Source organism: Mauremys mutica, chromosome 4 (assembly GCF_020497125.1).
Source record: "Mauremys mutica isolate MM-2020 ecotype Southern chromosome 4, ASM2049712v1, whole genome shotgun sequence".
Classification (NCBI taxonomy): Eukaryota; Metazoa; Chordata; order Testudines; family Geoemydidae; genus Mauremys; species Mauremys mutica.
In genome coordinates, this window is record NC_059075.1 from 87,879,031 (window position 1) to 87,901,763 (window position 22,733).

Sequence of the window (22,733 nt, forward strand, 5' to 3'; positions counted from 1 at the left end):
TCTGTTTTAAGTAACACTCCCTCCTCACCTTTGTAAGGAAATTATCTTCACAAATACAGACAGGGCCACGCAGGTTTTGGAGGTCTGGGAAAAAATCTGAAACTGGGGTCCCCCAACTCTTCCAAAAAAGCTACCACTGAGGAGAGGCCAGAGGACGGGGGAGGCTTGAGAGTAAATCCACACCACATTCATCCTAGCTCAGCTCCACCCCTGTGGGGCTGGGCCTAGCTCCCTGCTCTGGGCCTTGTGACCTGCCACGCAAGGTCGCAACACCACTCAGCAGGGCCGCCCAGAGGATTCAGGGGGCTTGGGGCAAAGCAACTTCAGGGCCCCTTCCATAAAAAGTTGCAATACTATAGAATACTATATTCTCATGGGGGCCCTTGCGGCAAATTGCCCCACTTGCCGCTCCCCCCTCTGGATGGCCCTGTCACTCAGGTTTGGTCTGGTTGCCCCTCCACTGTGAGGGGCTGCCAGGCTGAATTCCAGTGATTGGCCTTGTGACCTAGTCAGGTCCTCCCAAATGGGGGATTTGGGGCAAATATCTCCTTTTGCCCCCTCCCATTCCCTGAGTGGCCCTGAAGACAGAACATGCCTTTACTGCAGTATAAATGTCTTGAATTAATGTTAAAGAAAATTAAAGAAACGTCTTGTACTAATGTATATGTGTATTTTTAATCAAAGTTATACAGTAATCTAGAGCAAGTCGATTTACCGTGGTTAATAAGCCATTTGAATTTGTTCTACCCAGTAGGAATGAGCGGGGGGCAGGGAACCCAATTTCTGATCAGTCCAAACCTGGAATTTTGCCACTGTCTATACATTTTGGCATATTCCCCATTGCTGGAAGAGCTTATGGGTGAAGACTAATAAAAGGAACAGATGTCAGTCTGTTTTTTCTGACAGGTTTCAGCGTAGCAGCTGTTAGTCTGTATCTGCAAAAAGAACAGGAATACTTGTGGCACCTTAGAGACTAACAAATTTATTTGAGCATTGTCATAGGGTCTCACCCCCACTTTGAGCTTTTGGGTTAAAAGATGGGGACCCGCATGTATTCTCCCCCCACCCTAACCCTTAGGGTAGGTTTCCTTTTTGCTGCCAACACTCGATTGATTCGATGAATCGAGACACCCCTCTGTTCCCCCCTCCTCCTTCCAGAGACTTTCCTGGGGAAGCACAGATCAAATCACAGAGGGAGAAAGATTCCTTTCACTTCCCTCTCCCTTCCCTGCTTTCTCTGCTTGGAGACAACCCTTGTCTCCACAGAGTGGTGCCTAGCTTCCTTCCCCTGAATCCACAGGTAAGGAACTTAACCAAGTCCTGAACCTAAAAGAGTTTATTAAAAGAATAAAAAAAAGAAAAAAATACACAATCTCTATGAATCCAATATAGACATTCATAGGGTCTAATCTTATTAATTCCTGGAGAAATTTCTCCCTTTTCCTCAGTACAAACAATACAGGCAAAATTACAAATAATCAATACAAACACACAGAATTGCAGACACAGGATTCTTATATGAAATTACCCAGTTCTTCTAATACTCACTAGCTTGAATAGAAGAAATTAGTTCAGAAAGATGAGCAGACTTGATTAAGCGTCTGGGCTGGTGTAGTTCCAGACGGCTAAGAACACAGAACAAAGAACACAGAGACCCAAGTTCCCGCTCTCTGGGATTTTCAAATTCTCTTCCCTGATTGGTCCTTTGGTCAGGTGTTTCACCAGGTCTGTGTTAACCCTTTACAGGTAGAACTTAACCCTTAACTAACTACTTATGACAAGCATAAGCTTTCGTGGGCTTTGAATGTTATAATTCTTGACGTCTGATTTGTGTCCATTTATTTTTTTACGTAGTGACTGTCCGGTTGGGCCAACGTACATGGCAGAGGGGCATTGCTGGCACATGATGGCATATATCACATTAGTAGATGTGCAGGTGAACGAGCCTCTGATAGTGTGGCTGATGTGATTAGGTCCTATGATGGTGTCCCCTGAATAGCCACACTATCAGAGGCTCGTTCACCTGCACATCTACTAATGTGATATATGCCATCATGTGCCAGCAATGCCCCTCTGCCATGTACGTTGGCCCAACCGGACAGTCACTACGTAAAAAAATAAATGGACACAAATCAGACGTCAAGAATTATAATATTCAAAAACCAGTCGGAGAGCACTTCAATCTCCCTGGTCACTCGATTACAGACCTAAAAGTAGCAATATTACAATAAAAAAAGTTCAAAAACGGACTCCAACGAGAGACTGCTGAATTGGAATTAATTTGCAAAATTGACACCATTAAATTAGGTTTGAATAAAGACTGGGAGTGGATGGTCATTACACAAAGTAAAACTATTTCCCCATGTTTATTCCCCCCCTACTGCTCCTCACACCTTGTCAACTGTTGCAAATGGACCATTTTGATTGCCACTACAAGAAGTTTTTCTCTCTCCTGCTGGTAATAGCTCACCTTAACTGATCACTCTCGTTAGAGTGTGTATGGTAACACCCATTGTTTCAGTGTGTGTGTGTGTGTGTGTGTGTGTGTATATATGTGTATGTATATATATATCTTCCTACTGTATTTTCCGCTGCATGCATCCAATGAAGTAGGCCTTAGCCCACAAAAGCTTATGCTCAGATAAATTTGTTAGTCTCTATGGTGCCACAAGTATTCTTTTTTGTTTTTTCTGAATAACTGATAAATCGTGGCCATTGAGACATATTTTCTGAGAGCTGGCACACTGACCCTTTTCTCTATTTTTGAGTTTTAGCTTTGTTTAACTACTTCGCTGCTGCTGAATTACCTTCTAGTTAGTACTTCAGAAATGAGGACCTTTTATATTGTTAAAAAGCTTACACTGTGTGTGATCAGTGTTCCTAAACTTTCCTGGATAGGTCAAGGGCAGTATTGCCAGCCTCAAATGTTCAAAAATGATGAATCAGGCTCACCAAAAATCATGAGATTGGCTTTAAAATAATAGATTTGTTGTTGTTTTTATTTGCCTTCTGCTTTTTGAAACTTTAGGGTGCACTGGGGTCACATTTTGAAGCTTTCTCCACAGCCATGAGGGCTAGACACTTCATTTTTCTTTAAGAATGAAGGCTGAAATCATCACAAATTCACTTGACTCCAGGAGCTGGGGCTTTAAGGAAAACAATTATCAGGAGACTCATGACAAAATTATGAGTTGGGAACACTAGTCAAGGGAAGTGTTTTGTCATATACATTAGGGAAAACAAAACAAAAATATATATAAAAATCCACAGCAGCAAGTCGGAGAGCCCTTGTCAACTGACTTGGACTCATGGGGCTCTCACCCCAGGGCTACAAATAGCAGTGTAAATGTTTCCATTCAGACTGGAGCGCAGGCTCTGAGACCCAACCCCCTGCCGGATCTCAGACCCAAGGCTCCAACCCAACTAGGAACATCTACACTGCCATTTTTAGCACTGTAACATGCCCAAGAGTCAGCTGACTTGAGCATTGAGAATTGCTGCCATGTGTGGATTTTGCCGAATTCGGTCATAACCATGAGAATTGGCAATGGCTGCAGGAAGTAACTATTCCAACAGATTTCATACCATTCCATTCAAAACTGTTTCCCTGGGGTTTTTTGTTTTTTCCTTTTTAAAGGAAACAAAACACAAAAACACACAAACAACCTACTTAAAACAAATACACACCAACAAGAAACCCACCAGAAGACCCAGGAAATTCATCCTTTCTACACAATAGACTTACCAAATATTTAGTCATTTGGTTTTTGATGACAGAAAGTCTTCTGTTTAAGGTCATGGGCTCTGACTGAAGATATCTGGGTTCTGATTCCTCAGTCTGCCAGATTTCCTGTGAATCTGGGAAAGTCACTTAATCTCTCAACCTCGGTTCCCACCTGTAAAATTGGTATATTAATACTTTCTCCCATTTCATCTTGTCTATTTAGATTTTAAACCTTTGCACAGTGCCCAGTACAATAGGGCCCTCATCTGTAATACAATCAATAAATAACTTGTAATAGAAAAATTCTTCTTTATTTTGTAAATTCATAAATCTAGTCCCTTTGAAAAGAGAGGTGTAAATTACTTCATAGATTAGAATGACTCCAAATTTGAATTTTAGGTCCTTTCATTTTTAATTAGAGGTGTACCTTATGAAGTATGAGCCCTAAAACAATTAAATGCTTTCATATCAGTTTAAAAGTTGTTTATGGTGCATTATTTGTACCAAATACCAGACTGATCCTGTATACTGTCCAATTCTCTATATGGAAGTACACTGCACAGGCAAAAATCTTACAAGATTCTGTGGATCTATTGCATATGCAAAGTATGCAAGTGTGGGCTCCAGACTTCCCCAAATACCACAAATAAAATCATATTATGTAGTAATCACTTGTTTAAATTAAATTTTAGAAACAAACTGTTTTCCCTTCGACAGATCAACAGTGCATACACTTGTGCTATAGGCAGAGAATGCCCATTCAAATTCCAGCTCTGCAGAGAGGCAGGATCTCCAGGACAGGAGTCACAAGTCATCATAACCAAGGAATCACAAATCAGGGTCAGCATTTTTGTGTGCACATAATACATAACCAGCTCAACCAAACCATGGCCCATATCCATAGCTCTGTGTCATTTATTCCTTCTCTGATAGGAAATGAGAGGGGACTTTCATCAGACTGACCATAGGAACGTATTGTAGTGTATTGACATCTAATGGACACTTAATGTAACTTCACCATAAGTGTAGCTGAGGCTTGGCCTGATGTGCATAATTAACACATTTCTTATATGCAGTGTTGTAGCCATATTGGTCCCAGGATATTAAAGAGACAAGGTGGGTTAGATGATATTTTTTTATTGGCCAACTTCTGTTGGTGAGTGAGACAAGCTTACACGGAGCTCATTTCTTGGAAGATAGAATTGGAGTGTTATAGTTTTAATAATGCTACGTGAAAGAACCTTAGTTAACGTGGTTCCTAAAGAGCACACCACAGGCTAATGTGTCTTTTGAAGCATTTAAATGTTAACTAAGCTACACTGGCTAGCATACATATATATTATGCAGATAGTATTGCCCATAATCTATATTCCAAGCATTTAAGTATACATGTTAAGCATTAATATAGCAGTTTATAGCTCAAATTGCCCTGTACTTTTATTATAATCCTGTTCGCTTCTGCAAAGTAATCCATAATGCCTTGCATTACTGAAGTAAGCTTTCACCTAAGTAGATAGGGAAACTGTCAGTATGAGGGCATGTAATTGTTTCCTCATAGCAAAGAAAAGGAGTTGCCCTCACAAACCTTTTTATCCTGGTACAGGCCTCGGAGGTGTCTTCATGCCCCTTAGTACCTGGAATGCCTAGGTTCAAACAAAAGAAAGAGAGGTATACCATGATACCAGAAACAAGGTAAAAACCTGATTAATTGAATCTAGTTTCCTTTCAGATGACACACATTTTACTGGTAAACAAGTAGGCTATAAAAAGATGGCTTCAGGGATGTAACTCTGGGGAGCACACCTTATACATAAGGCGAATGTAACATAGATGCACGGGACTGCTCTTTGGAGACTGATGTTGTATAGAACTTTTTTCCTGTACCATATTAACCAACCTGATTGACATTGGTTATTTGGTCTCCACAGTATTTCGTAATGAACCAAAGTGTGGCCAAGCAAATGATTATGCAATTTATCCGCAAGCTGGAATACAGCCTTCATGCTTTTAAGTTTTATATTGGCTATAAAGATCATATTCTGCCCAGTCAGAAGACCAGGACCGGTTCTAGGCACCAGCAAAGTAAGCATGTGCTTGGGGTGGCACATTTCCAGGGGCGGCATTCTGGCCATCCTTTTTTTTTCCTGGAAAAATCCACCAATGTACGGCGGGGGGGGGCGGAAATAATACATGAACATCCAAAAAAATCTCCAGTCCAGTGGAGGAGAAAAATTCTCCTCCTTTTCAGGTTATCAGCAAATTGCATCTGGAACCAAGCCATGGACAGCCTGAACTGAAACCCGGGCTCTTTGTTTTCAGCAGCACACAGGGCAGGAGTGAGGAAGAGGCAGCGTGCAGTTGCCTTCCCGGCTCCACGCTGTCATGTAAACACAATGGGCATGGGCAGGCCCGTATTGGGCACAGGCTCCCAGCCCTGCACGTGTGTGTGCCCAGGGGCTGCACTGCGGGGGAGCCGGCCACTGCCAGGGCATTACCTGAGCAGTTGATGCCTTTCCCCTTTCAGCAAGGGTGAATACCAGGATCACTGAGGTGTAGCACCAAGCCCAGGAGGGTCCCGGCAGTGGCCGGGCAGTGACCAGGCTCTCCGCCACCATGGCAGGGGGGGTGGACGCAGAGCGGCAGCAGATGATGGTGGCGGCGGCGGCTGGGAGCTGCAGGCCGAGAGCACAGGGTAAAGGTAGGTTAAAGGACTTACCAGTATGCCTGAGTCCTGAGTGGTGCGTGGCCTCAACCGGAAAAGGTGGGGCCTTTCAAGATTTAAAGGCCCTAGGGCTCAGGCTGTGGCTGGAAGCCCCAGGGCCTTTAAATCACCCCAGAGCTACCAGCTGCAGAGGCAGCTGGGAGCCCTGGGGCAAATTAAAGGGCTGGGGCTCCAGCTGCCATGGAGCTCTGGGTCCTTTAAATTACCGCGGGAGCCCTGCTGCCGCTACCCCGGGGTGGCAGGGCTCAGGCTAGGGCTGGGGTAGCGGCGGCAGGGGTTGGCCGGAGATTTAAAGGGCCTGGGGCTCCTGCCACTGCGGGGAGCCCCTGGGCACTTTAAAGTACTGCCGGAGCTTCGGAAGCAGGGCTCGGGTAGCACTTTAAAGGCCCGGGGCTCCCCGCAGGGATTGGAGCTCCAGGACCTTTAAATCCCCTCCCACGCCCAGCTGCCGGAGCACCGGCGGTTATTTAAAGAGCCTGGGGCTCCCAGCAGTGGCTGTAGCCCTGGGACCTTTAAATCACTGCCGGAGAAGCCGATCCAGTCCTTACTGTACTGGACCATACCAGCTTACTTTCACCTCTGCCAGAGCATCAGTTGGAGCCAGTGGCCGCACTGCCCTGCTGGGACCGTCCCTTCTCCGCCGGGCCAGAGCCAACCCTCAGCATCCCTGCTGGGACTGCCAGAGAGACGCTGCCCCTGCAAGCCTTCCGGCTCCCCCGGAGCATCCCTGCACCCTGGGCAGCAGCTGTGCGCCATCACCGGCTGCTCGCTCCTTTGTGCGCTGTGCCCACCAGCGCTGCTGCCACTGCTCCGGCTACAACAACGCTAAGTGCAAACGTGTGTAAAAGCCAAAATAAAAAGGGTGGGGGGCAGCCAGAAAACCTAGAGCTGGCCCTGCAGAAATGCATCAAATTCATTGCTGTTTCTTGGCATCAATTTGGCGGCACCAGGGATGCCCAGAGAGGGGGAAAGTGGGGCAATTTGCCCCGGGCCCCACAGGGGTTCCCATGAGAATACAATATTCTATAGTATTGCAACTTTTTTTATGGAAGGGGCCGCTGAAATTGCTTTGCACCAGGCCCCCTGAATCCTCTGGGCAGCCCTTGGTGGCACCTATATAGCTAAAGCATTTTGGCAGATCTGGAGACACAAGCAAGACAATGGAATTTATGATTTTGGCTTTCTGTATTCACTCTTCTGCCATAATGTGTGAAGAATGAATTATATCCCAGACTTGGTTTAAAATTAATGAAAATGTTGGATTTAAGTCTTATTAAAATGCTAATGAATCTTAATCTGATTGAGAATGCTCTATTCGTTCTTATATTGCATTTAAAATGTATAGACAAGCTTTACAGTATCTGAAATATTTAAGGAGTTTTACAGTGTCTGGGATATATGGTGAGTGCAGATTATCATTATTAAAGTGGAGTCTTAATTGAGTTGTTTAATTATGGTAACTGCATGTGGTATCTGTTTACAAGCATATATGCATTTCCAACTTAATGCTGGAAAAACTCAAACCTTTAGAGTGGCTTTAAAGTGTCAGTCGTCTGAGGACCTGTCACATTGAGCAACTCATTTTTGGAGGGAGAGTGTAAAATAAAATGAGTACTGGTAAAATTACACTCTAAAAACGAAAGGTCTATATCTTCTGTTGGGAAATAATAATTTGTCATGCTCTTCTCAGAGTGCACTAGTCATGCCACCAAAGTGTGCTTTGAAAAGTGAATTACTGTTAACTAGAGTGGCATAAGGCCACCTGACTTACATGTTTAGAATCTCATACTGCATTTTAACAAAAGTGCTGTGCAGTTGATTCATCACCAGAGCTATTACATCACTCAGCAATCTCATACTGTGATATTTCAGTAAAGAAAAAATGCAGCAAGCAAGCTTTGGAGGGAAGAATTTGGGTCAGTAGGATAGATAAGTTTTCTTGCTGTATTTTCTAAAGCTGATTTAACGTTTCCTAATTACTAACTCTCACAGCAAGTTGATAAACTTATCTAGTATATTTTCATAAGGAGACCTTTCTGATGAATAGGAATGAAGTGTTTAGGGCTTTTAAGAGCAAATGGCACACACAAAAAAATCAAATGTAGTCCTTCAACACATACTCTTTATGCTTTATATCTCTGACTTTTAGCTTAGCTGTTTAGTGGTCAGGCTTTTTGCTTCTCCTCAGAAGAGCAAAGCATATTCAATAAAGCCCTTCTCTGCAATTTATTTATTTAGCATGTCTAAACACCTCAGTGTTGAAAGTTTCATATACTGACAGAAAACGCTCTCTAAATGGTTGAACATATTGTGAAACAATTTTCACATCCGTGTATAAGGACTAAAGAGATGGACACTGAGTAGGGCAGTACATTTGTTAGTTGGATTCTGATTACATGTGCTTTGGAGAACTGTTTGCCAGTCCAAAGCACTCGACTCCAGTAAATGCGCCTTAATGATTCATGCCCGATGTAAAGCATACAAGACTACAGGAAAGCAAACAAGAAAAGAAAGATGTTGTCACTGAGCAGTGCGTATGAATTCTTGCATTATTTTATTGTTGTAATCCTGTCTCAATTCACCCTTCTCTAACAGGTTTCAGAGTAGCAGCCGTGTTAGTCTGTATCCGCAAAAAAACCAGGAGTACTTGTGGCACCTTAAAGACTAACAAATTTATTTTAGCATGAGCTTTCGTGAGCTAAAGCTCACTTCTTCGGATGCATAGAATGGAACACACAGACAGGAGATATTTATACATACAGAGAACATGAAAAGGTGGAAGTATGCATACCAACAGGCAGAGTCTAATCAATTGAGATGAGCTCATCTCAATTGATTAGACTCTGCCTGTTGGTATGCATACTTCCACCTTTTCATGTTCTCTGTATGTATAAATATCTCCTGTCTGTGTGTTCCATTCTATGCATCCGAAGAAGTGAGCTTTAGCTCACGAAAGCTCATGCTAAAATAAATTTTAGTCTTTAAGGTGCCACAAGTACTCCTTCTCTAACAGTTTGTTCTTACCCTCGTTCATTATGTTACATCTTAATTCTGGATGATAAATTCTTGAGGCCATGGACCATATCTAAACTTCGCTCTGTGAGGTGCTTAGCATACCCTTTGGCCTAGAATAAATAACTCCATGTCTTCCCAATATTCCCCTGCATAATGGTGGTAGTGAGATCTGCTGACCTTCCTAGGTAGATAGGGGGTGTGTCTGTGTGTGGGTGTGTGTGTGTGTGAGAAAGAGAGACACACACACACACGGAGGGGGTGATTTTGTCAAAGTCAGAGATTTATTTTTTTAATAGCTTGATGTGACTCGTCTGTCATTCTCTATGATAAGTTCAGTGCCCACTCAGGAAGTTTGTTTTGGGAGCTTTACATCTGTATATTGTTTTTGTTCATATCTTGCACTCTGACTTTCTGGTGTGTTCCAAAGACACTAAGATATTGGAGTTGTGGTCCAGAAAGGTCTTTTCCTTTGTGGCTAGTAGCTGCCTTCAAAACTGAAAGACCCACTCTTCTGGATGAGAAGGCCTTCTTATATAGACATAAAGGGCTTGGCTACACTTACAAGTTGCAGCGCTGGGAGTTACAGCGCTGGTCATGCAGCTGTTTAGGGCCAGCGCTGGAGTGTGGCCACACTGACAGCTACCAGCGCTGCAGTGTGGCCACACTTGCAGCATTTCCAGCGCTGTATTGAGAGGTGCATTGTGGGCAGCTATCCCACAGAGCACCTTGTCCCATTTTGGCGCTGAGTATTGTGGGAAGGGGAAGGAAGTGTGTGGCTCATTCCGCTTCCTGTGCCAATGCCCCGTGGTGCATCGCTTCACATCCCAGCATTCACAGTCTTTCCGGCCACGTTTGATGCCATTGTGAGTCTCTTTCTGTTTTACTCTGTCTGTGAATCGCGATTTCTGTTGGAAATGGAGCCCAAGCTGCTGAGGACTGTGATGATGAGTGTCGTCAGCACAACACGTTTGGCAGTTGAGCTATTCCTTCAGCTCCAAAGTGACAGTGAGGAGTCCGACAATGATATCGATGATATCGAGTCGCCTGCCGCTTGTGACACTACAGTGCTTGTGGCATTCACGGAAATGCTCAGCACCATTGAACGCCGCTTTTGGGCTCAGAAAACAAGCACTGAGTGGTGGGATCACATCATCATGGAAGTCTGGGATGACGAGCAGTGGCTGCAGAACTTTCGTATGAGAAAAGCCACTTTCATGGGACTGTGTGCTGAGCTCGCCCCCACCCTGCGGCGCAAGGACACAAGATTGAGAGCTGCCCTGACGGTGGAAAAGCGGGTGGCTATTGCAATCTGGAAGCTGGCAACTCCAGACAGCTACCGGTCGGTCGGGAACCAGTTTGGAGTGGGAAAGTCGACCGTTGGAATCGTGTTGATGCAAGTTTGCAGGGCCATTAATCGCATCCTGCTAAGAAGGACCGTGACTCTGGGGAACGTGCAGGACATTGTGGATGGCTTTGCACAAATGGGTTTCCCTAACTGTGGAGGGGCGATAGATGGGACGCATATTCCTATTCTGGCACTCCCCCACCTAGCATCAGAGTACGTTAATCGGAAGGGGTATTTCTCTATGGTTCTCCAGGCGCTTGTGGATCACCGTGGGCGTTTCATTGACATTTACACAGGCTGGCCTGGAAAGGTGCATGATGCACGCATCTTTCGGAACAGTGGCCTGTTCAGGAAGATGCAGGCAGGGATTTATTTCCCAGACAGGAAGATCACAGTAGGGGACGTCAAAATGCCCATTGTGATCCTTGGAGACCCCGCTTACCCGTTACTGCCTTGGCTCATGAAACCCTATACAGGGAAGCTTGACAGGAGCAAGGACCGGTTCAACTACAGGCTGAGCCGGTGCCGAATGACTGTGGAGTGTGCTTTTGGGCGTTTAAAAGCCTGCTGGTGGTCCTTGTATGGGAAGCTAGACTTGGGGGAAAGCAGCATCCCCGCGGTTATATCCGCATGCTGTACCCTCCATAATATTTGTGAAGGGAAGGGTGAAACATTCAGTCAGGCATGGACCACTGAGGTTCAAGTCCTGGAGGCTGAATTTGCACAGCCAGAGAGCAGGGCTATTAGAGAAGCCCAGCACAGGGCTACAAGGATTAGGGATGCCTTGAGGGAAGAATTTGAGGCTGAAAGCCAACAGTAATGTTTGCTGCCTTGCATGGGAGTGAAGTGCAGTGGTTACACTGTTAGGATTCTATTATCCCTAACATGATTTCCAGTGACTGTTTCTTTACTGGGATAAGGTATCTTTCACTATGCAATAATAAAGACTGTTTTCAAAGCCAAGATTTATTTTATTGAATAGAAAAATACTTCATTGACAGACACACAACATTTCAGGAACTTAAGGCAGGCGGGTGGGTGGGTGAACTGTACAGTCACAAGTTTGCATATGTCCTGTCTGCAGTGCTGTACAATGGCTGCTGCACTTCAGGGTGCATATACTGCATGGTGATGGGGGTTGAGTGCAGAGGGTAAGGGTCATAGTTCTCAGGGCTGGTTGGTGAACGTACAGGTGTTGGAGGCAGCTGGTGGTGGTAAGAACCTGGATGCTGGGGAAGGGGGTTTGGAGCTAACATTGGGTCAGAAGAGAATAAAATTTGGGACAGGGGGGGCTGTGGGGCAGCACGGGACTGCTCTGCCTGCATAGCTACGAGTGTCTGGAGAGAGTCCGCTTGGCGCGCCAGGATGCCTAGCAGCTGGTCTGTGCTTTTCCTCTTTGCCACAGCGTTTCTCCGGCGGATCCTGCTGTCCCTCTGGCGGATCCTGCTTTCCCTTTCTCTCCACTTCTGCAGCTGTTTACTCTCTCGAGCAGAGTGAGCAATAACTGTTTTCAGCATGTCTTCCCTGGTTTTTCGAGGCTTTTTCCTCAGATTCTGTAGTCTCTGTGCTGTGGTAGATCTGGGCAGTCCAGCAGTCAAGGTCACTTTTTGAAAGCAAAAATGGCAACATTTAACAGGGTAGCATTGTTAATTATCTCATCCAAACAGTAATTCCCAAACACTGAAGGAGTTTTCAGTATTCACTTTAGCATTCTTTTCCCATACCAAATAAGACCACACATAACACAACAGGAGACAGGAAATGGTGAGTAAGGGGTACTGAGATTGCTTCAGGGCTGTGCAGGGGTTTCTGTGCGTTGGGGACAGCAAACAGCTGCATGGGGGATCTGCACTAAACAGTCTCCCAACATTTTCCACAGGAGTTACTCCTGGAAGATATCTCCCTGCTGCGGGTCACTAGGGAAGAGCGGGAAGGTCTTCTACAGCAATGCGGATTCTGCCCTGGCACCTATGCAGCTTGCCTGTGTTCAGCAATGGTCCCCCCACCCCTCGCGGCACAGTGGCGCGGACGCGTTAGCCTGACTGGGACAAGGACCACAGTGGCTCTCCCTATAAACCAGCGCAGGCACATTGCCCACGCTCTGGCTGAAACTTTTGAGGAGATTACTGCAGCCGATTACCGCGACGTGATAGACCACATCAATGCGCTATTCCACATCTAGGCAGGCATGAATGCAGCCCTAACCCCCCCCCCTCCCTAAACATTTCCACTCTGAAAATAAAAGCCGCTTATCGGTAACTCGCTCCTCTGTTTGTCCTTCAGCAACTGCTGACTGCTGCAATTGGCTTCCTTCCTCCTGGCTTGAAAAGAGCTCCTGGCTGCATGCCTCCAGGGACTCTGGGGTGTCTTCCCCCATCCCAGTTGCTTCACTCGCGGTTTCCGCCGCCGCTGCCTCCTCCTCCTCCTCCTGTCCCCCACCCTGCTCAGAAGTGTCCATCGTGGTCCTCGGATTGGCAGTGGGGTCACCCCCAAGTATCGCGTCCATCTCCCTGTAAAAACGGCAGGTCGTGGGGGCAGCGCCGGATCGGCGATTCCCCTCGCGGGCTTTGTAATAGGCACTCCGCAGCTCCTTTACTTTAACCCTGCATTGCAGCGCGTCCCAATCATGGCCCCTATCCAGCATGGACCTTGATACCTGCTCAAAGATATCATAATTCCTACGGCTGGAGCGCAGCTGGGACTGCACAGCTTCCTCCCCCCAAACACTAATGAGGTCCAGCAACTCGCCATTGCTCCATGCTGGGGCTCGTTTGCCGCGTGGAGGCATGGTCACCTGGAAAGATTAACTGATTGCACTCCACACCTGGCTGCAGCAAACAGGAAGGGGATTTTTAAAATTCCCGGGTCACTTAAAGGGCGGGTCACCTGAGGCCAGAGCAGTAGAGTGCATACTGATGAGCAGAGTGGCTGAACAGGAATTCTGGGATATCTCCTTATTCCCTGGAGGCCAATTAAAGCGCTGGTGAGTGTCCACACCTGATGAGCAGCGCTGGATCACCAGCGCTGCATTCCTTATACCCCAACCCGAACGGGTGCACAGCCAGCGCTGCAGCCAGGGAGTTGCAGCGCTGGATGTGCCTTGCAAGTGTGGACGGAGAATAATTGCAACGCTGGAAAGCCTCCACCAGCGCTGCAACTTGTAAGTGTAGCCAAGCCCAAAGTGGCAACCTTTTATGCCTCCTGCTGTTGTGGAAAATTTGTACTTTAAATTCCAAAGGAAAGTCAGAAGACTTGCACCTCTCAATTAATTTTCACTTTTAGTCAGATTCTTAGAGGAGCAAAAATGCAGTTTTGACTTACATTTCACTTGTAGGTATCAGAATGCTAATACAACTTTTGCAGGTTTGAACCTATGAAAAAGAAATTCCCTGCCTGAAAATATAGTTTCTGTACCTTCATTTATCATAGAGGTACAAAAATACTTTTGCCTGCTTCACAGAGGTATTGTGATGTTCAATTAACACTTGGAAAGCACTTTGATATTTATGGATGAAAAATTCTATATGGTAGAACAGTATAAAATATTGAAAAGTTACTTAGTCAGTAGATAAAAAATATTCTTGAAACTTCCTAATTCAATCCAGATGGTTACCTTTCTCTTTTTTAAAAAAACACATAATACTGCATAGCTTCTGATTCTGTACATTTTGGATGTTTCAGGTATGAACACAAGCAGGAGTGAGACAGTGAAAGAGTCTCCATTGAAGCCCTCTAGAAGATCCATGCCATGCTTAGCACAGAGCCAAACACACCCTCACAGTCTGAGCAAACATTCTTCATTTCTTCAGCCAAACAGGCTCCAGCCACAGGCTCGGCCTCTGAGTGCAGGCACTTCAACAGCTACAGTCAATGTAGTGTCAGAACGAGGTGAGTAGTTGTCCTTTATTTATACCATCTTCCATCCAATATATGTTTTTTCCTAAACTCTGAAGTGCCTGAGTTTGTAATGCCTATTCTGGGGAAAATTTGTGAAATAATAAAATACAATAACTTGATCTTGAAAGGTTTCAGAGTAGCAGCCGTGTTAGTCTGTATCCGCAAAAAGAACAGAAGTATTTGTTACTCTTTTGATCTTGAAAAGTTTCCATAATACTGGAGATGCTTACAGAAAATGATAAGTGTAAGTGCTGTTGTTGGGTTTTTTTTAAGACTTCACAATACTTAGATGAATAACTGTAGTATCTGTGCTCCTGTGTAACTTATTTAATATTTAAAGAATGCCTGGAAATTATTTCATTAAGGAGATCTTAGAAAAATAGAGGCAGCTGCTCCTTGATCATGAGTTATGGTTTTTACAATACATACTGAAAATATTGTGTGAAATCCTGGCCACAGTAAAGGTAATGGTGAAGTTCCTATGGACTTCAGTGTGCCCTGGATTTCACCCAATGTATTTATAGTATGTAATCTAAATATATATCTGTACCTTAGAGTGAATGCACAATGCACCAGATTAGAAATGTCATGACCCTTGACAATGGCAAACCTGTAAATAGGGAGGACAATGGATATCTCCAGTCTTCTACCCAAAACTGGCTCCACACAGAGCCCCCACAAAAAGAGCCCCATTGGAATAAATGGGACTCCATAAAGGCATATGGGTCAGCATGTACATAGCAGGATTGAGGTCTTGGCTTTTATCTGAATTTATTGGTTTTTGTCACCATTTCCAGAATCATTAAGTTTAGAAGCTCCTAATTGATAGTGATTTAAGAGCATAATGGAAGATGCATGTATTTATTCACAAACTGATGCAGATTTTATCTGCTCATGCAATGTATGTTTCGTCGGTGGTGGTGTTTGTATATACTACATTGAGAACTTCCAGGTTCACATTTGGCCTGCTTGCCAGCTGCTTTTAAATTTTCTGTTTGTACGTGACTTAGGTGTGCTCTTATAATTCCTCTCCTTCCTTGTTGTTTATTCCCCTCAAATACTTGTGGGAGCTAATCCTGTTCCCCAAGTCTGGTTTGTGATGTGAGGTTTAAATCAATCTTCCACGTCACAAGCTCAAATCCAACTTGGCAAAAACCTATAAAATGACTTTAAAATATTTCAATTAGCAACATAAGTCAGAGCCAGTGCATGTCACTGTCACAGGGTGACTGGCCCTTTTAAAGAGATGAGCCCAGCCTGTAACTAATCAACTGCCTCCCAGCTGAGGCTGTGGACCTAGGGATCAGTTTGATAGCCTGAAGACTACCTGGTCCTATAAAAGCTTGTGAGAACTCAGTTGAGCTAGAGACCTGCAGGGATCAGGTAGGTTCTTTTCAGAGGTGGAAGTAACTTAAAGGACTTACCAGTATGCCAGAGTCCTGAGCAGGGGCGTGGCCTCAACTGGAAGAGGTGGGGCCTTTCAAGATTTAAAGGCTCCAGGGCTCCAGCTGTGGCTAGGAGCCCCAGGGCCTTTAAATCACCCCGGAGCTACCAGCTGCAGAGGCGGCTGGGAGCCCCAGGGCTCGGGTGAATTAAAGGGCCTGGGGCTCCGGCCACTGCAGAGCTCCGGGCCCTTTAAATCCCTGTGGGAGCCTGGCTACTGGAGCTCCAGTGGGGATTTAAAGGGACCGGGGATCCCCGCAGTGGCCGGAGCACTGGGCCATTTAAATCCCCGCCCAAGCCTGGCTGCCGGACCTCTGGTGGTGCTTTAAAGGGCCCAGGGCTCCCTGCAACGGCTGGAGCCCTGGGCCCTTTAAATCACTGCCGTGGAAGCTGGTGCAGTCCAGCACAGCGTACTGGCTCTTGCCGGTATGCCATACTGGACCAGACCGGCTTACTTTCACCTCTGGTTCTTTCACCCACTATAGGAGCCTAGCCATTTGACTTGCAGGCAGATGGCCTGGGGAATGAGATCAGGGATCCAGATAGGCTATTGCATGGTTGGTTCTGGCATGTGAGAGGTAAGAGGATAGCCTTTGCTGGGAACTGCCATAGCAGTATTTTGCCTTCATTTTTGTTTAACCAATAAACTCAGGCCTGAGGCAAGGGCTTGAAACACTCTCTGATATGGGATGTCCTCCCTGGACTGGTGAGACAGCCCATGAGTTAACATGTAGTAGTGCCATGCCCATGCGAAATTCCAAAGAAACAGAGTCTACCAGCAGAATTGGGCAAATGATTACAACAATTATTCATTGAATAATTAGCAGTATTTGAAAAATATTGCAACAACTATCAGATAAAGAATTTGACCAGCTTTTATTACCAAACTGTGAACCATTCTCCTCCAAATGTGATAATAGCTGAATATTTTTAACATGAGTTTAAGCTTCATCAGGAAGAGAATCACAGGCACTGATAATTCAATGATGCTCTGTTATCACTTGCAGAAAATGTTCTACAAAGTTTATCGGTACGTTTAATGTCTTGCTTTGGCTATTCTGAGTGTATAGCTGCCAGAAATTTTCTCTGTTTGCAACACAAAAAGATTACATTGATGGAATCTTACATTTATTTCAGCTAAAGTGGTGGAGACTCTGGAAAACAACTTACTCAAGTTATCCAATACAGAATACAGTGATCCGTTTTTAGGTGAGTTTCTTTATCTCAAGTGGCAGTTACTTTTAAAATTTGTTTTTCTTGTTTAACTCTCTCAATTGAAACCTCCATTCTTGAAACTGAACTTCCAATTTTTGTGTGAAAAGGCAGACCTTGATAAGTTAAAACAACATATAGGGACTGTTTTCAAAATGTTGTATAGGCTTTTTTGTTCATTAAAAATGCATGTATAAATGTTGACAACTTCTGTTTGTAGTCAAAGTACATTGACGCTTCCTCCTTTCATTCACCCCAAAAGAGTATATTAATTATAATATCAGAGGGGATTGGAGTTGGAAATAGATACCAAACTTGCAAAAATAAAATCTGCAAAATAACAGATTACATAACCAATATTGACTCTGCAAGGAAACATAGACACACAGGATATATGAACATACATTTCTAATTTGCTTCATGGAAAACTTTGAAATATTTTCAGTAAGATGAGAGAGTTGCTGACAGGAGAGAACTGATTATATGGTTTCATGTAGATCTCAAAAGAATTAATAGGAATTCCATAAAGCTTTCTAATCCTAACGGCTCTCCTCTCTTCTGGTGTTTTAAATGGGCCTCTATTAATTTTTCCTTTGCCAATTTGGAAAGCACTTTCATGGAATGTCTAGAGAATGTAAATGTATAGATTTTTCCACTCTTATCAGATACTTTTAAATATTGTAAAGATATTTTTCATACTCATGAAAATAACTTTTTTTCTATCACTGTAGTTTAGAATATGACCTCTCAGAAGTTTACAATTTAGTTTCCTGGTTACTGTTTCTTATTTTTCACATACAATTATATGTTTTAGGATGGCTTATGAATGCTGCAGGGACTTTTTTTAAAGAAAAGAATTATACTTATGTTCTAGAGAAAGCACATATATAATTTGCAAAACTGCAATAATTTTTCAGAAAATTGTTATATTTGGGGCATATTTGTCCTAGTAATGATGTCACTTAAATCTTTTGGAAGATCAAAGACTATCAGGGAGAAGTCAGTCCTAGACATCTTATGTGCACCTACAAAAAGAGTGTACATGCATACACAAATAGTAACTGTGTAAAATTATGCATTGATGTACACAACACAGGTAGTTGTACACACAAATCTGAATTGCATTCACATGCAATTATCTGTGAGCACAAGCACATGTATTTTGTGGATGTAGCTTAAGCAACTATTAACTTTTGTTGGTCACATTCAATATGATGACTAAAAATAGCAGTTTCATACTCCCACAACAGAGCAGTCTTCATGCACATGCCTGTTTATTTTCAGTTAGAGGCATTTCTATAATTCTTATCAACCAAATATTTCATCATTGATTTCTCTCATTGCCCTGAACATAGTATTTAGGAAGGTAGGTGGGTCTTTATGGTGAAAAAGGGCAAGTGGCAATCAGAATGAGTGTTGGTTTATTAGTGTATTTGAATTGCTATCCGTAAATATTCCAAAATCATAACTCGGGCTGAAAAATTGAGATTGGCTTAAAATTCATGATTTGATTTTGTTTTAATAGTATGCCCATGGGCTCTGCTGAGATCCTGGGACTTGGCTGCTTCTTGATTTCGGGGGGGAAAAATGCATGGTTGCATTTCCATAATACCACCTACTTTATGGTATCAAAATAAGATGTCACTTACAGTGAACTGTGCTGATCTGAGACCCTCTCTTATACATGACGGATGAAATAGTTAACACTGTTGACATTTGTTATCACTGAACATCTGAGCTTAAACCTCACTGAGATGGATGAGACAACCAGCATCCACTGAGGACCCACCTTGTCCTTGCCCATTCTGTGCCATTTAACTTCTGGATTGCTGTACTCTCCACTCAGTAAACAGTACCTGCTCAGCTTCTTCAGAAGTTGATTCTTATGGCTCGTCTATACATAATTTTCAGGTTCTTTTAGTATATTGATTTAAATTTACTGAAATATGCTATATCAATGTAAGCATCTTTATACCAGTATAACTGTGTCCACCCTAGGGGAATTGCATCTGTTTCTAAATAGATATAGTTTAATTAGTACAAAAATCGTGTGCAGACCAGCCCTTAGTGGAAAGAATTAAAGGGTTGGTTGCTGGGGATTAAGTTGTTGTTGTGATATTGCCCAGCATCACAGGTGAGATGCCCCTGTGGTCAGCAGAACTGCTTACACACTCTGGACTAAAATGTGCCTTCAGTTACATTGGACTAAATCCAGGGTTACTCCATGGAATTGCTTTGGCTTTACAGCAATGTAACTGAGAGTAGAGTGTTGTATTTGCTTTGTTCAAGCAAGAAGAAAGTGATATAAATGGAAAATAAAATCCAAAAATAAACAGTGAAAATTATTTAAAAATAGAAATCAAGCTTTCAGATTTGTTTACCAAAGGACACCAGATAAATCCAAAGTGTGACTAAAAATAAAAACTGAAGTAACCAATATGTTTTAAAATGCTGTTTGCCTACTGATCTCTTTGCAATCTTACTTAATGATAGGTAACTTAAGAGTCCATTTTTCCTTTTCATTCTGAATAGCAGCAAGCAGAAGGATCTTGCTTTTAAAGTGTTGATCTCTAAACAAGTGAGGATGACAAAGCACTATTAAATGCTTTAGTCAGTGTTAGTACATTTTGATGTAGCCTGCATAATACACTTGATTAATGGGCTTCATTTCCTCAGTGAACCTCTTACAACTGCCCCATGAGAACACTAAAGATGCGGCTGAAATTAAGTAAGTGTGGTAAATTTTTAATTAGGCAGCAGAGTGTGGTAAATTTTTAATTAGGTAGCATCATAGCTGCTTTTTTAAGATGTATCCTTCTGTGTGGTGTTTTCTTTAGTTTGAGTGGTAGCTATGAACACATGAGAGAAGAATTAAGGTTCTGATCCAAAGGTCACCTGGAGTCAATGGAAAGACTCCTATTGACTTCATTGGGCTTTGGATAAAGCTCTAAATTTGTTGCAGGTATAGGGAACCTTCTGATTGGGGGTACCAAACCAGGTACTTCAACGCTGAGGGCAGGGTTATGCAGTACCTCATCTTTAGGTCTCTGGCATGGTATTTTCCCTAATGCCTCACAGTCAGTATACAGAGTCTGAGGATCCTTATGTTAATGGAGGAGACAGGAGCTTAGAGATCTGACTAACCCTCCATTCCTCATAGAGCTGTTAGTCTGACCCTCAAACTTCAGCACTGTTTCTCCTCAGTCTGCCACTCATTCATCTTATTGTTCCTGGCTTTTGATTATTCAGAGTCTCTGGGGCCTTATCTAGCCTCCAGTGATCTCTTTCTGAAGAGGAGGACTCGCAACTAAGGGGTCAGTACAGCAGTTAGCAAGTGTGAGGATTGTTACATTTTGCAAACTGGCCACAAACGCATAGGAAACTGATCAATGGTGAGGATTAAACCTAGGATGATGAGCACTCAAAATACTGCCATCTTCCACTAGAGTGATAGGTGCAATTCATCTATCTGTGAGCTGGTAGTACCTCTGATGTCTGATGCTAAAGGAGACGTTACCATCTGAGCATTAAACCAGTCTTTTTATATGTGTGTGCACAAAATTGTTTGCACAATCTAAAAGAAATTGAAAAAAGTGAGGAAAGGAAGCATTCTCATTCCTGTAGTATTTATTTTCCATATTGTAAGAATAAATATTTTTTTTTAAAAAAATGCTGCATAATAAACAAAGTATAGGCAAAATTGAAAGTATAGATTTCCTCTAGAACAATTACATGTGAAACAGGGAAGTTGAAAGTTGCAAGAACACACTGATGTTGTTCCATTACAAAACACTACTCCCGCATTAAACATTCTGGGATAGATTTTCAAAGTCATTCTAAGGGGGCTTAGGCACCCACTGGCTCAGAATGGGAATTGGGCACTTAACTACAGTTTGTGCCTTTGAAAATCAAACCCTCTGCGGGTATTTGTTTGGGGAAAGACGTATATGTCTAGGATTCCCTTCTAGTTACTTTCTGCCATCTTTTTTTCCCCCATAAAGACATGGCCCATAAGGCCCTTTACTTTATAATGGGCTTGTTCCTCAGATGGATTTGATTGGTATGTCTTTACTGACTTCTTTAAGTGAACTCAAACATGACTTCAATAGAGCTAACAGTGATTTACACCAGCCGAGGATCTGGCCCATTTGTCTTGTATCACAAGGCGTTGGGGAAAGCAATGCAAAATTTAATTTAATGAAAATAAGCCATGTCCAGTGAGCTGAGCCAACTAAATGTAGAAAGTCACATAAACAAGAAATGTTTTTAGTTCTAGAACCATTAGAAATGTAGCGACACTAATCTGTTGATTGAGTCCTTCACAGTGTCGGCATATAATCAAGCATTATATCATCTTTAGATTTCAGAAAAGGTGTGGAAATGCTTGATAAAAAAGCATACTAATGCACAAGGGTGAAGTAAAATAATCAATCTGGGAGTTAATCAAGGAAGGGTTGCACATACATACAGTCCTATAAAGGAAATTGTTTTCAGTATTAAAGATCACGCAGCTAGATTCATTAATGGGAGTTAGGTAATTAAAGGGAAACTTTTTAAGAATTATTTTTCAGTTTAATTTTGAATCTGTGTTGGAATCTGCTCTTCTGGGGATTTCAACTAGGGACTTCTGGCTCCAAAGCAAGGATGCTGATAGTTGAAGTAATATTGAATTTCCATAAATAGTCACCCAAATATCCTCTTCTCAGCTTCTGTAGCATTTAGATAGCAGTAGTTATTACATAACAGGTTTTGTAATTTCTAATGAGCTGATGAGAGCTGGCAAAATTAATGTTAATTAGCTTGTTTTAATAAGCTTCTTACCATTGCACTAAAAACTGTAGCACACATGAGTAAAGTTTTAATTGTGTTATTTATGTAGCTGCTCTGTCCTCAATACTAAATCACTTCCACTCCTACTCTGCCCTTTATTTATATGCATTGCCTTCAGTTATAACCACTACAGGACAAATGCTCTCCTCCACCGCATGGTGCGGAGCAAAGAGAACTGAATAGGGTGCATAGGCACCAAACCACACAGAAAAGGAAAAACAATAACTTCACTGCACCTGCTATGCTTTCCTTGGGAGCTCCCCTGTGTTTGGGACACGGTATTTGAGGGCATAAGAACAGTGGCAGGATTAGACTACTGTGGAACAAGGAAACATTTGATACATGGCACACTTTGTTCACCAGTCAACTTCCCAGATGTACTGAACATTGGCATTAATGCTGCCTGCTTGCTTTTTTTCTTTCTCCTTGGAAAGATTTAATATGCACTCTTTCAAAGATTGAGGGCCTTATTTATGATGGTAGGTAGGTTCCCAGTGGGATTTTCAAAAGCATTTTGGCACCTAACCTGCTTAGGCATTAGTAGG

General features: G+C 43.1%; 1 protein-coding gene and 1 long non-coding RNA gene across 5 annotated transcripts in view; one reads left to right on the forward strand and one right to left on the reverse strand.

Moving 5' to 3' along the window:
- ANO3 (anoctamin 3) overlaps window positions 1–22,733 on the forward strand; it is a 370,397-nt gene that overhangs the window by 205,214 nt on the left and 142,450 nt on the right. For all 4 annotated transcript variants that reach the window (XM_045016234.1, XM_045016231.1, XM_045016232.1 and 1 more), the window contains exons 2-3: window positions 14,488–14,694; window positions 17,284–17,355. In XM_045016234.1, the coding sequence (XP_044872169.1) occupies window positions 14,490–14,694; window positions 17,284–17,355 (277 nt within the window). In that variant the 5' untranslated portion in view covers window positions 14,488–14,489. The remainder of the gene's footprint in view (window positions 1–14,487; window positions 14,695–17,283; window positions 17,356–22,733) is intronic.
- LOC123370054 overlaps window positions 1–22,733 on the reverse strand; it is a 99,169-nt gene that overhangs the window by 16,142 nt on the left and 60,294 nt on the right. Inside the window, exons 4-5 of the long non-coding RNA XR_006579255.1 lie at window positions 5,310–5,367; window positions 3,746–3,896 (exon numbers count right to left, since the gene is read on the reverse strand). This is a non-coding gene — a long non-coding RNA (uncharacterized LOC123370054). The remainder of the gene's footprint in view (window positions 1–3,745; window positions 3,897–5,309; window positions 5,368–22,733) is intronic.